We start from the raw sequence: 14,506 nt of genomic DNA on the forward strand, positions 1-14,506 counted from the left end.
ATTTCTCGGAGATCAAATTATATTTCAACAAAATAATGTTGAGGGAATGCTCATTTGATCCGTTTCTAATAACAGAAAATATTTCAGAACAATCTGAGATGGTGGGTATCAATCCTCTTTCTTGTGCTTTTTGAAGTGGAAAGACCATGGCATATTTATGACATTTTGGCCTTACTTAGGCCTCCTTTAAGACTCCATAGTGTTCCATCTGTTGGTGTTACAAAGCAAACATTGGTGTCATATGAAGCTTTACCACTTTCTCTGTAATATGATACTGCTTTCACATAGGATTTATGGTATTTCACTTGTAAAACAAATTGGGCAATGTTTATATGACCTCCTTACAAACAGGCCCATTTTTACCACACTTTATAACTCCCATGAGCATGCCGGGAACGAATGGTATTAGTGGAGTGCAGATGTGGGTGGGCGTCTATTTTAATACATCTATTGAGAATATACATTAATTTCTTTAGGCAAGTCCAAAGAAACATTATAAGACTAATAAAATGTATTTTCAAAAGAATAGAATGGCATGTTTAGAGTTTAATGATGTTACTGGTCTGTGCAGACTATATGGCTGCAGCATGGAATCAATAGTTATTTTGTTAATTAAACAGACAAGACACACTTAGGCTACCCTGATCACAGTCAACACACTCATATTATATACTAGGTTAAGAATATAATGAAATATAACTAAAATACAAATTATATTTTTACCACACAACTTGCGTCATGGCAACCGCTGTCATATAAAAAAAGTTATATTTTGAAAATAGAGCCAAAGGCATGCCCATGCTTTTTTGATCCACATTTCATATCTTTCTTACCCTCACTCTGCTTTGTTAGGGAGCAGGTGTAGGATCTAACATTGAGAGTATCTTCATAATGATACTGATAGAGTGCTATTATTTTCTATATTGAAGCACTGAAGTCTCGTGTTCATATTTCACAACCTCCACAGGCTTGTGGAGTTGCCCAAACGCGACCCAGCAAAATAAGACCTACACTTGATTTAGGCTACATTATTACATGCTAAATGTTTATGATCAGTGATAGATGTGCAAACAAATTGATGAGCTACACAACTTCCTCTTATTTGCCCCGCCATAGACTTAACCAAATATACTGACAGAGATTCAGTGAAACAAAATCACATTGATTGATTAAGACACGTCACAGGGTTTTGGTCAGGAGTAGGCCTCGGCTACTAAGTGACTGGAGAGAAGAGAAAAAGAATCCACTTGTTGAACTACATAACATGCTGGCAACATTTTCTGACCAATGCTAATAAATGAGCCAATGAGCTTGTGGAAGGCCAAAATGTCATAAATATGCCAACAATTATTTCGCAATTATGCTTTTAGATACAATTGTGTTAACAATCCTTCCTCCAAACGACTATTCTACTGATTACATTTCGCGAAAATCCCCAAAATAATAGCCTTTTTGTTGTCCTGGGTTTCATGAGGAATCACTCTCTACTCATATACTATATTGATTCCTTCCTATTATTTCCACACACACAAAGTATCATATCATCAAGGCAACCGTCTCCATGATCTCAAATCACAATAAACACCTTGTGACTAATAAGGCTGTGGCAGTGGTGTTTCCAGTAGCCTATCACTATCAGTGTTTCAGCTGGGAAGGTATCCGAGATGCTTAAGATCATACAGATAGGTAGATGTATATATTACAGGTAATCATGACAACAAGGGTTCCTGGTGCCTACAAGCAGAGTATGTGAATAAAATCTTCCAGCATAGTAGCCTAGCTCTAGATCATGACCCAACATCAGATTCAGCATGGCCCCCACTGGCCATTAAATCAAATTTTATTTGTCACATGCGCCGAATACAACAGGTGTAGACATTACTGTAAAATGCGTACTTACAAGCCCTTAACCAACAATGCAGTTAAGGAAATACCTCAAATAAATTACAAAAAAAATTAAATAAATAAATAAATAATATATATATATATATATATATATATATATATATATATATACATACACACACACAGGGGGTACCTATACAGAGTCAATGTGCGGGGGCACCGGTGTTGGAGTAATATGTACATGTAGGTAGAGTTATTAAAGTGACTGTGCATAGTAGCAGCAGCGTAGAAGAGGGGGGAATGCAAATAGTCTGGGTAGCCATTTGATTAGCTGTTCAGGAGTCTTATGGCGTGAGGGTAGAAGCTGTTCAGAAGCCTCTTGGACCTAGACTTTGCGCTCCGGTACCGCTTGCCGTGCGGTAGCAGAGAGAACAGTCAACGACTAGGGTGGCTGGAGTCTGACAGTTTTAAGAGCCTTCCTCTGACACTGCCTGGTATAGAGGTCCTGGATGGCAGGAAGCTTGGTCCAGTGATGTACTGGGCCGTACACACTACACTCTGTAGTGCCCTGTGTCTGAAGGCCGAGCAGTTGCCATACCAGGCAGTGATGCAACAGGTCAGGATGCTCTCGATGGTGTAGCTGTAAAATATTTTGAGGATCTGAGGACCCATGCCAAATCTTTTCAGTCTCCCGAGGGGGAATAGGTTTTGTCGTACCCTCTTCACGATTGTCTTGGAGTGCTTGGACCATGTTAGTTTGTTGGGGATGTGGACACCAAGGAACTTGAAGCTCTCAACCTGCTCCACTACAGCCCCGTCGATGAGAATGGGGGTGTGCTCAGTCCTCCTTTTCCTGTAGTCCACAATCATCTCTTTTGTCTTGATTACGTTGAGGGAGAGGTTGTTAGCCTTGCACCACACGGTCAGGTCTATGACCTCCTCCCTATAGGCTGTCTCATCATTGTCGGTGATCAGGCCTACCATTGTTGTGTCATCAGCAAACTTAATGATAGTGTTGGAGTCATGCCTGACCATGCAGTCATGAGTGAACAGGGAGTACAGGAGGGGACTGAGCACACACACCTGAGGGGCCCCTGTGTTGAGGATCAGCGTGTGGATGTGTTGTTACCTACCCTTACCACCTGGGGGCGGCCCGGCAGGAAGTCCAGGATCCATTTGCAGAGGGAGGTGTTTAATCCCAGGATTCTTAGCTTAGTGATGAGCTTTGAGGGCACTATGGTGTTGAATGCTGAGCTGTAGTCAATTAATAGAATTCTCACATAGGTGTTCCTTTTGTCCAGGTGGGAAAGGGCAGTGTGGAGTGCAATAGAGATTGCATCATCTGTGGATCTGTTGGTGCGGTATGCAAATTGGAGTGGGTCTAGGGTTTCTGGGATAATGGTGTTGATGTGAGCAATGACCAGCCTTTCAAAGCATTTCATGGCTACAGACGTAAGTGCCACGGGTCGGTAGTCATTTAGGCAGGTTACCTTAGTGTTAGTGTTCCCACCACTAGTCTCTTGAAATATTTGGCCAGATTTAGTGGAAAATCTGAATTAGTTCAAAGAAAGTAAAATTTCGTGCAAACATTTTAGCCTCACAGTGTTTGTCACAGCCTTCCTCAGAATGAAAGGAAATAAGTAAATTCACAATAAATGTTGTCTAGGGAAAAGAGGTAATTGCTTTAGGCTACTGCACAGTGTGCATAATGTGAGTTGCTGTTATGCAATATAATTACTTCAAGTGACACTCAAGTCTGGGCAATTCCATGCTGACCATAATCATAGTCTACATTTCAGTCTATACATGTGTAAAATACTTATGTAGTAACACTGTAGGCCTACTCTGGTACCAGCATTGTTTTGATATGTTGTTACACAGTAATAGCAGGTGTTAGGCCCACGTTATTGAAACAATATGCTATAGGCATACAAATCTAACTGCCAACACTGTAGCCTAGGTTACAAATGATATCAAATCACTGGCTTCTGCAGTAGTTGAAGCGGAGGGAGCTTGGTGACTGATAAAAAGTTGTGCACTGCACTTTCGCTGCAATAACTTAAAATGGACAAGTTCACTATTTTACAACTTGATGGTAGATGGTTCCTCAGCCTGAAACTAGTCTATGGGCCAGGAGTAAAGGCAATCCATGGTTCAGTTCCTTAAACATCCATTACAAAGTTCAGCTAACCTTTGCCACCGCTAGCTAAAAATAAATGGAAGTGATGGGGCATGTGAGCAAGTCATTCCCCCCCCCCCCAAATACATAGTCCTCTGTAGCTCAGTTGGTAGAGCATGGATAGAATACATAGTCCTCTGTAGCTCAGTTTGTAGAGCATGGATAGAATACATAGTCCTCTGTAGCTCAGTTGGTAGAGCATGGATAGAATACATAGTCCTCTGTAGCTCAGTTGGTAGAGCATGGATAGGGGAATATGAGACAGTGGAACCCACCCATACGAAAATGGGGGGGAAAAGTTGCTTTGGATAAAAGCATCTGCTAAATGTCATGTTGTAATGTCCAAAACAACTGAAATCAACTCCATGTTTGATGTTTCTTAAGTCCGATGCAGACTTTAATCGCAATATCAAATCATCTCTGAGTAACAATGAAGTACCCTCCTGTGATTGACCATTTTAATTGAAAACAAACATTTGACTTGAACTAGACTTTATTCTACTGTGCTGTAATGTACTATACTGAGCTCTTCTGTACTTTGATGTCCAAACTTGTGAAACATGGACGTCTTTGACTGGTTCATATTTGGTTCAATTCAAACCAACCAAATTTGGTTGTTTGGTGGCAGAGCTCATTAAAATAATAGCCAGTGTGTAGAATAATACCCAAATATGCATATTGCTGACACCATTGAAATATGTGCAGGCTTGTTAACAACTGGGCAATTCGATGGTAACGGAATGAGACTCCGATATTGCATATTTCTACCTATTTAGGATACATCCCCATGAAGAGAATGACATTTATATCCATAATTATGCATTTCAGATCAGGGACCCATGATCAGGGACTTCATGGGATCAGGGACCCATGAAGAAAATTCTGTTACCACTGTTAACTCTGTTACTGGGTGTAAATCCACTTCACTTACTGTAGTTCAATAACCAAAATCATTGTTTTTCAAACTCAAGGTGTCATGTCATAGCTGGCACCTTATTCTTTCTGCAGAGATCTTTGAATCTTAATTCAAAGCAGATATTTAAGGTTTTCGATAATCTGGTCACTAAACAAACTAAGGGAGATTTTACCGAAAAACTTTGCAACTGCACATTTCTTTAACCTGTTTGGGATAGGGGGCAGTATTTTCACGGCCGGATAGAATATGCATATAATTAGTAGATTTGGATAGAAAACACTCTAAAGTTTCTAAAACTGTTTGAATGGTGTCTGTGAGTACAACAGAACTCATATGGCAGGCCAAAACCTGAGAAGATTCTATACGGGAAGTGCCCTGTCTGACCATTTCTTGTCCTTCTATAGCCTCTCTATCGAAAATACAGCCTCTGTGCTGTAATGTGACATTTTCTAAGGCTTCCATTGGCTCTAGGAAGGCACCAGAAAGTGGAATGATAGCTCTGCAGTCTCTGGGCAAAAAAACAGCAGGGGTTTTGGTGAGTGGTCCTTCTGGGAACAATGACACTGAGGCGCTCGTGCACGAGACGACTCCATTTTTTTCTTTCAGTGTTTGAACGAATACGTCGTCGCCCGCTTGGAATATTATCGCTGTTTTACGAGAAAAATCGCATAAAAATTGATTTTAAACAGCGTTTGACATGCTTCGAAGTACGGTAATGGAATATTTTGACATTTTTTGTCACGAAACGCACCGGCGCGTCCCCCTTCAGATAGTGACTTGAACGCACGAACAAAACGGAGCTATTTGGATATAACTATGGATTATTTCGAACTAAAACAACATTTGTTGTTGAAGTAGAAGTCCTGGGAGTGCATTCTGATGAAGAACAGCAAAGGTAATCCAATTTTTCTTATAGTAAATCTGAGTTTGGTGAGGGCCAAACTTGGTGGGTGTCAAATTAGCTAGCCGTGATATCTACTCAGAAAATTGCAAAATGTGCTTTCACCGAAAAGCTATTTTAAAATCTGACACCGCGATTGCATAAAGGAGTTCTGTATCTATAATTTATACAATTGTTATGTTTTTTTGTCACCGTTAATCATGAGTAATTTAGTAAACTCACCGGAAGTTTGCGGTGGGTATGCTAGTTTTGAACAAAACATGCTAATGTAAAAAGATGGTTTTTGATATAAATATGAACGATTGAACAAAACATGCATGTACTGTATAACATAATGTCCTAGGAGTGTCATCTGATGAAGATCATCAAAGGTTAGTGCTGCATTTAGCTGTGGTTTTTGTGACATATATGCTTGCATGAAAAATGGGTGTGTGATTATTTCTGGCTGGGTACTCTCCTGACATAATCTAATGTTTTGCTTTCGCTGTAAAGCCTTTTTGAAATCAGACAATGTGGTTAGATAAAGGAGAGTCTTATCTTTCAAATGGTGTAAAATAGTCATATGTTTGAGAAATTGAAATTATAGCATTTTTAATGTTTTTCGTATTTCGCGCCAGGCTCTACTATAGCGGAATGCCTGTCCATAAGAGGTTTTAAGTAAATGTGTTTTGTAAAATGTTCAGTGAAAATTGTTAAAAGTAGTTATTGTGCACTGAACTATGTATGGTTTGTTAAACTTTTAAATGGTTTTTGTTTGGCATACATTTTAAGTGAAAAATCGGAGTCTCATTCCGTTACCATCGAATTGCCCAGTTGTTAACAAGCCTGCACATATTTCAATGGTGTCTGCAGCTCAGTGGAAATGGTGCCAATATTGTACTTTATGATCATATTTGACAGTTATAAGGTGAAATCGTATAGTAAGTTGTTTATCATTTTATTGTTACTGTATTTAGAACGCATTTGTCATTTCAAGCCCTATTGCCCCACTTTTGTTGAATGGGGGGGGGGAATCATGATTTTTCATAATTTCACAATATTTGTAGTGTGTGTACTATGTACTTGAGCTTGTGTCTTCAAAAGTGAGTACACCTCAGCAATGTATAAACAATTTTTACCAGGAAGGTGAGTTCCAGACTAGACCTTTCTAAAATGATGCAACACTGCCAGTTATTATTTATGTCCATGAAAAATAGTTACATCTATTTAGGCAGAAATCTAAATATTGCCCTATCAAAAACAGAAGCATAGACTACAGTTTATCCTGGCCCATAGACTACTTCCAGGGTGAGTCAAACATCAAGTTGTAAAAAAAATATTTTAAAAAATAGTGAACTTCTCCTTTAAATGTGACGTTGTTGCACGCCATCAATTTCCTGTTTGATTTAAACTGTCTGGGACCCGTTGTTGCTTAATGGTTCTCTCCGCGGATCTGATGTGAGAACATGCACGCAACCTCAATAATCATGCCGCAAAAAAACTCGATAAATACGGGATGAGGATAACGAGGCAGAGGACTTGCAGTTGTATAGGCCGATCGAAGTAAATAACAAAACAATTATGTCGTCAGAAGCCGCAATAAGTGTCCCAAGGCGCAGCTACAGCGCGTTAACTGACTTCAAAGTTATGATCCACATATCGATTGAAAATAAACCATTTAGGCTACATAAATAAAATGGTTTTCATGATGAAAATGAATAGTCCAAGGAAGCCTGATGTTGAAAAATAACTCATTTTATATAGTGGATTGGATCGCATGCCAGATGACAGCCTGTGGGATTTGAATGTCTCCATTCGAATCTATGGAATGTTGTTACAGGCAGTAGAATTTGGTCTTGTACGGTTCTAGTGTTCTCTAGCAGATCTAACTGCTTACATAGGAATCTCGCGGTTCCACTGGAAAATTGGATAATCGCCATTCAAAATGACTTAAAACAGTATATAGTCAAGTAAACATGTGTTTAATACTTACATTGTCGAATAATGATCCAACATTTGCCGTAACAAGTAGGACGTCAGTGTACATTTCCATGATAACGATCGAATTCCAGAAATAGTCCGCGGGAAGAACTCCGTTAGACGCGATGGTCAAATCCTTTGCGTGTGTTACAAACAGCTTACTGATACCGTGCTGTATTGTATATGTCGCTGAAGAAGTCGGTCGTATAATTCATCTTGATCATTTGTTTCTGCTGTTTTTAACTTGCCCGCTTTTGGTTGATGGCGGGAGTCGTCCGTCGTCTTAACTCCTGCTCAAGGATAGACTTCTCTTCCATGACTGCTGAGAAATAGCAGGACAGGATTTATATCGGTCTTCGTTGTAATTGGATTTATACCTGGAATCTGCTGCCTGCCCCAGAACAGTTCCTTCTGCCCCGCGCGACCAGATCAAGCAGTCGTTGTCAATGTTGTGTCATGAACTTCGGAGCTCCGCCCACGGCACCTAGTTATTAAAGACACATTCCAACCATTTCTGAAAAACAATATCCCAGGTGTAAATAAAGTAATGTACACCCACTAGGGTAAAACAATGTGTTTTGAGTAAAAGGTTTTATTTTTATTTTAGACACGTGCAAACTTCATGGAGTAGTAGGCCATTGAAGGAGTTGGTCTGATGGTGCCCTCAGTCTCATGTCATCCGTCTCCCGCTTGCTTGCATGAACTGATGGGTTAGATGACAAATATCACTACGATGTGCACGCTTCAAATGGGGCAGAAGTTCGTGAGTTGTAATTCTGGATGACCAGATAGCTACCAACAATGACAAGAAACTGCCATGTGGGGAATCGCAAGTGACTCGTTTCAGGTAGTTATTGATACCATGTCTTCTTTTGACTGATTTCATGTCAATGCTAATTTGGCACAAATGCTAGGTAATCAACAACTGTAACGATGTATTTGAAAGACAAGTGCTCATTGTGCAAATGTATCTGTTTTCAATAAACATCGGAGAAGAAATATAGTTTACATGTTGTCAACAATCTAAGCCACCCGTCTGTTTTGCCCCGTAGTTCGCACGCGTCAGCACAGATACGAGACAGATATTTCACCAGATGTATAACTGAGAAATCCTGTTGGCGTTTCTACTCATTACCAAATATGGTGGTGAGAGGAAACTCAGTGGCCGGCAGTGGGAGAAGATGGAGCGAGGTGCTAATTTACTAATCGATTAAACATTTGATCTCAATACAGTTTTCTGTTTTGTAGATTTTACCCTTTGCGAAAGCTTTAAACAATTGCATTGTTTAGTAGTGCAAGGCCGAATTGAATTATTGCAAATGCGCACTTCAGAGTAGGCGTTACCTAACAGAAATATGCAAATACATGCTAGAACACGCCAATAGGCTCTCGCTTGCTCGTGCTTGGCTCTGCCCACTATGATTCATTTGCTCCCATTGGAAACAGGCGGTGGTCTATCTTGGGTTAGTTATACAAATCTTTGGCGTTGATTGTAGCTAAACAACCAACCTGTCAATAGAGGAGAGATGGAGAACAAAAGAGGAATGCCCCCCTGCCCCGCCCACTTGTGCCATGTCATGAGGATACCCGGATCACCTATTGAGATGTGCCCTTTGTTAAGTAAAGCAGGTGTGAGCACACATCAAATGTTATTTCTCACATACGTGTTTAGCAGATGTTATTGTGGGTGTAGTGAAATGCTTGTGTTTCTAGCTCCAACAGTACAATAATATCTAACAATATACACAATCTAAAAGGAATGGAATTAGAATATATAAATACTTGGACAAGCAATGTCAGAGCGGCATAGAGTAAAATACAGTAGAATAGGATACAGTATAGACAGATGAGATGAGTAATGCAAACATTATTAGTGACTAGTGTTCCATTGTTAAAATGGACAGTGATTTCAAGTCTATGTATATAGGGCAGCAGCCTCTAATGTGCTAGTGTTGGCTATTTAACAGTCTGATGGCCTTGAGATAGAAGCTGTTTTTCAGTCTCTCGGTCCCAGCCTTGATGCACCTCTACTGACCTAGCCTTCTGGATGATAGTGGGGTGGACAGGCAGTGGCTTGGGTGGTTGTTGTCCTTGATGATCTTTTTGGCCTCCCTGTGACATCAGTGCTGTAGGTGTCCTGGAGGGCAGGTAGCTTGCCCCCGGTGATGCGTTGGGCAGACCGCACCACCCTCTGGAGAGCTCTGCGGTTGCGGGCGGTGCAGTTGCCGTACCAGGCGGTTATACAGCCCGACAGGATACTCTCAATTGTGCATCTGTAAAGGTTTGTGGGTTTTAGGTGCCAAGCCAAATTTATTCAGCTTCCTGAGGTTGAAGAGGCGCTGTTGCGCCTTCACCACCACACTGTGTGGGTGGACCATTTCAGTTTGTCAATGATGTGTACTCCGAGGAACTTGAAGCTTTCCACCTAATCCACTGTCAATGTGTGCTACCTCTGCTGTTTCCTGAAGTTCACGATCAGCTCCTTAGTTTTGTTGACTGGGTTAGAGGTTATTTTTCTTGCACCACACTCCCAGGGCCCTCATCTCCTCCCTGTAGGCTGTCTCATCATTGTTGTAATCAGGCCTACTACTGTTGTCGTCTACAAACTTGATGATTGAGTTGGAGCTGTGCGTGGCCATGCAGTCATGGGTGAATAGGGAGTACAGGAGGGGGCTGAGCACACATCTTTGTGGGGCCCCAGTGTTGAGGATCAGCAAAGGGGAGGTGTTTTTTCCTACCTTCACCACCTGGGGGCGGCCTTTCAGGAAGTCCAGGACCCAGTTGCACAGGGTGGGGTTCACACCCAGGGCCTCAAGCTTAATGATGAGCTTGGAGGGTACCATGGTGTTGAATGCTGAGCTATAGTCAATGAACAGCATTCTTACATTGGTATTCCTCTTGCCCAGATGGGATAGAGCAGTGTGCAGTGCGATGGCATCATCTGCAGATCTACTGCAGCGGTAAGCAAATTGAAGTAGGTCTAGGGTGTCAATTAAGGTGGAGGTGATATGATCCTTAACTAGCCTCTCAAAGCACTTCATGATGACAGAAGCGAGTGCAACGAGTGAGTCATTTAGTTCAGTTACCTTGGTTACAGGAACAATGGTGGACATCTTGAAGCATGTGGGGATAGGAAGAGGTTGAATATGTCCGTAAACACTTCAGCCAGCTGGTCTGCGCATGCTCTGAGGACGCGGCTAGGGATGCCGTCTGGGTTAACACGCTCAAATGTCTTACATTGGCCACGAAGAAGGAGAGGCCACAGTCCTTGGTAGCGGGCCACGTCGGTGGTACTGTGTTATCCCCAAATCGGGTGAAGGTGTTTAGCTTGTCAGTAAGCAAGACATCCGGGTCCGCGACGTGGCTGGTTTTCCCTTTGTAGTCCATGATTGTCTGTAGACCCTGCCACACACGTCTCGTGTCTGAGCCTTTGAATTGCGGCTTCACTTTCTCTATGCTGACGTTTTTCCTGTTTGATTGCCTTACTGAGGGAATAACTACATTGTTTGTATTCGGCCATATTCCCAGTCACCTTGCCATGTTTAAATGTGATGGTTCGCGCTTTCAGTTTTGCGTGAATGCTGCCAACTAGCCACGGTTTCTGGTTAGGGTAGGTTTTAATAGTCAGTGGGTACAACATCTCCTATACACTTCCTGATAGACGAATACACTGATACGGTGACAGTTTGTGTTGTTCTCAGGCAACACAGAACATATCCAAGTCCGCGTTATCAAAACAATCTTGAAGCGTGGATTCCGATTGGTCAGACCTGTGTTGAATAGTTCTTAGCACGGGTACTTCCTGTTTGAGTTTCTGCCTATAGGAAGGGAGGAGCAAAATTGAGTTGTGATCAGATTTTCCAAATGGAGGGTCTTGTAGGCATCCTGGAAGTTGGATTAGCAGTGGTCGAGTGTTCTAGCAGCGCGAGTACTACAGTCAATGTGTTGATAGAACTTTGGTAACGTTTTCCTCAAATTTGCTTTGTTAAAATCCCCAGCTACAATAAATGCGGCCTCAAGATATGTGGTTTCAAGTTTGCATAAAGTCCAGTGAAGTTCTTTGAGGGCTGTCGTGGTATCTGCTTGAGTGGGAATATACATGGCTGTGACTATAACCGAAGAGAATTCTCTTGGGAGGTAATACGGTCGGCATTTGATTGAGGTATTCTAGGTCGGGTGAACAAAAGGACTTAAGTTCCTGTATGTTATCACAATCACACCATGAGTAGTTAATCATGAAACATACACCTCTGCCCTTTAATTATCCAGTGTTGAACATCAGCGAGTAATATACTCTGAAGCGGTGGATGTTGTGCGCACCTCCTGAGTCGGACTAAAAGTCCACTCAGAGTACCTCTTTCCCGCAGGCGGTGTTTTGAATCAACGTTGTTTCCACAATTTCAACGAAATTACGTTGAATTTACATGAAATAGCCGTTGAATTGATGTCTGTACCCAGTGGGTGGAGTGGACTTTAATGCCTACCTTTTTTCTTAGTCAAGTTTTACTAAAACCACATCCAGACCCTAAAAACAGTAGGCTAGTAGTAGCATTTATACAGCTAGTAGCCTACCCAGGTTACCACATTAGCATATAACCCACACGTGCATGTCTGAGACTGGGGGAAATTATTATGAATGGTTGGGCCTATCAAAAACCAGATATTAAGCTACTTCAAACAAAAACAATTAAGCAACATGTAGCCTATTCATTTATAGAGATTTAACATCATCCACAATCTGTTATTATCAGTGGCCTGGCAACAGTTTGCCATCTGCTGAATCTAGGCAAAATGTTCAAAGAATAGAAGATGAAAGACCAGACGCAGTTTTCTGATTTAAATAATCCATCAAACTCAGACACTGTTGTTGTAAAACATAACTGGTTGACTATTTTCAATGATGCAAACAAAAGAGCAGAGTGGTGTGATTTTAATTGGATTGAGCTCATCTCACCATCCTTTTATTCGTGACTTGCTCCATTTGGTCATGTGCCCACCACTTTCTGCCACCATGCCTGACAAGACAGAAATATGAAGTTTGTAAAGGGTTTTGACTGAATATGATCCATTTTGGCTTTACTCTGTGCTATGATGATCTTTGAGCAGACACTACATCGACAGTTCTGCACTAAAACAGCCACATTCTTGAGGGATACACTATTGTGAAAGAGCAGAATTCTGCCCCTACCTCAGCTTTTCATAGACCTCACAGCCTACTCTATTGGGCTTACTTGATAACAGGATAAATGACACCCCACTTATTATGGTGAGCTGTTGAATAATCCGGTCAGACCTAAGGAAGCGTATAAAAATGGCATAGGCCTATGGGGAAGGTCGGAAAAAATATGTTTAACCTTGTGGTGAATAGGCCAGATAATTCAAGGATTAGGTGAAGCTCTCAGCAGAAGCACTATCTTTATTAAATGCAGTACATTCTACGAAAAGTTACTTTTACAGTTCCTAACCATGTATTTTTCTTCCAAGTGGGGTTGCAACCATTATTTTGGTCTTGAACTTGGCTCAGTCTGAATTTGCACAGAAAGAGTCAAAATAGTAAAGCACTGAAAGGGTGCAGAGGCCGAAAGCATCTTCTCCATAGTGCTTGCAACGAGTTGATAAAGGTTGGTTGTGTAAACCATGCCATGGTTTGAGGTTGTCACACTGCTTCCTCTTGTGCCTCTGTGTATTGTATGCTGGTCAATGGATCCATTTGAAGCCATTGCAGCACACAGAGGCAGAACGTAATGCTGCCCTGTCCATCAGCAGTGGAAACAAAGCCACCTAAAAGGGAAATTCCCCTGAAAGGCTACCGAGGCAGTTCCTCACTGTTGGGATGCCACCTGGGTACTGGATGGGGTCTCAACAGAATCACAGGCAATAATTTTCCCTGGCTGAAAGGAGTCCTGGCTGGACAACATGTCACTGAGTGCATGGCCAGATAATGAATCGATATAGAACAGGGACCCCCTCCAAGGCAAACCATCGTACGTTAGCACACATCTTTTCAACAGGTTATCATTCCCAAGGCCGCAAGGCCAGACGGATTACCAGGACGTGTACACGTTTCAAACAGACCACCATAGTCCCTGTGCCCAAGAATGCCAAGATAACCTGTCTAAATGACTATCGCCCCATAGCACTCACATCTGTAGCCATGAAATGCTTTGGCTCACATCAACACACTCATCCCAGACACCCTGGACCAGGGGTCTCCAACAGGTCGATCACGAGCTACCTGCACACTTATGAGTAGCTCGCCAAACAATTCTGAAAGTACACTACATGCAATTTTCACATGTTCCACTGCAAACTATCATAAATCTCACAAATATTAGACACCGCACGCTCCCAGCTACTATCTACCGTAAATTCCGGACTATAAGCCGCAACTTTTTTCCCAGGCTTTGAACCTCGCGGCTTAAACAATGACGCGGCTAATATATGGATTTTTCCCGCTTTCAATTTTTTTTTCTCAAAAAAAAACATTCTGTGACGTGCTCAGTTTTTTGGGCGGCATGAAGCTTACATTAGACCAATGAAATTGCCGAACGGGTTAAGGTCAAACAACTTTTTTGTTTACTGTTTAGATTAAATCGAGCGCTCTCAAACTTCCCATCATTCTGATTACGGTAGTCATTTTGTCACCCTCATCATGGCAAAGACACGGAGAAATGCATATGATGCAGCTTTCAAGTTGAAGGCGATT

General features: G+C 41.7%; 1 protein-coding gene across 1 annotated transcript in view; it reads right to left on the reverse strand.

The window, feature by feature from the left end:
* Positions 1-8,292, reverse strand: part of LOC115200128 (type I inositol 1,4,5-trisphosphate 5-phosphatase-like) — a 47,035-nt gene extending 38,743 nt beyond the window's left edge. The window contains exon 1 of the mRNA XM_029762892.1: positions 7,814-8,292. Within this exon, the coding sequence (XP_029618752.1) occupies positions 7,814-7,873 (60 nt within the window). The 5' untranslated portion in view covers positions 7,874-8,292. The remainder of the gene's footprint in view (positions 1-7,813) is intronic.
* Positions 8,293-14,506: the final 6,214 nt, after the last annotated feature.

The sequence above is a fragment of the Salmo trutta genome, chromosome 9, assembly GCF_901001165.1.
Source record: "Salmo trutta chromosome 9, fSalTru1.1, whole genome shotgun sequence".
In the NCBI taxonomy this organism is placed as follows: Eukaryota; Metazoa; Chordata; class Actinopteri; order Salmoniformes; family Salmonidae; genus Salmo; species Salmo trutta.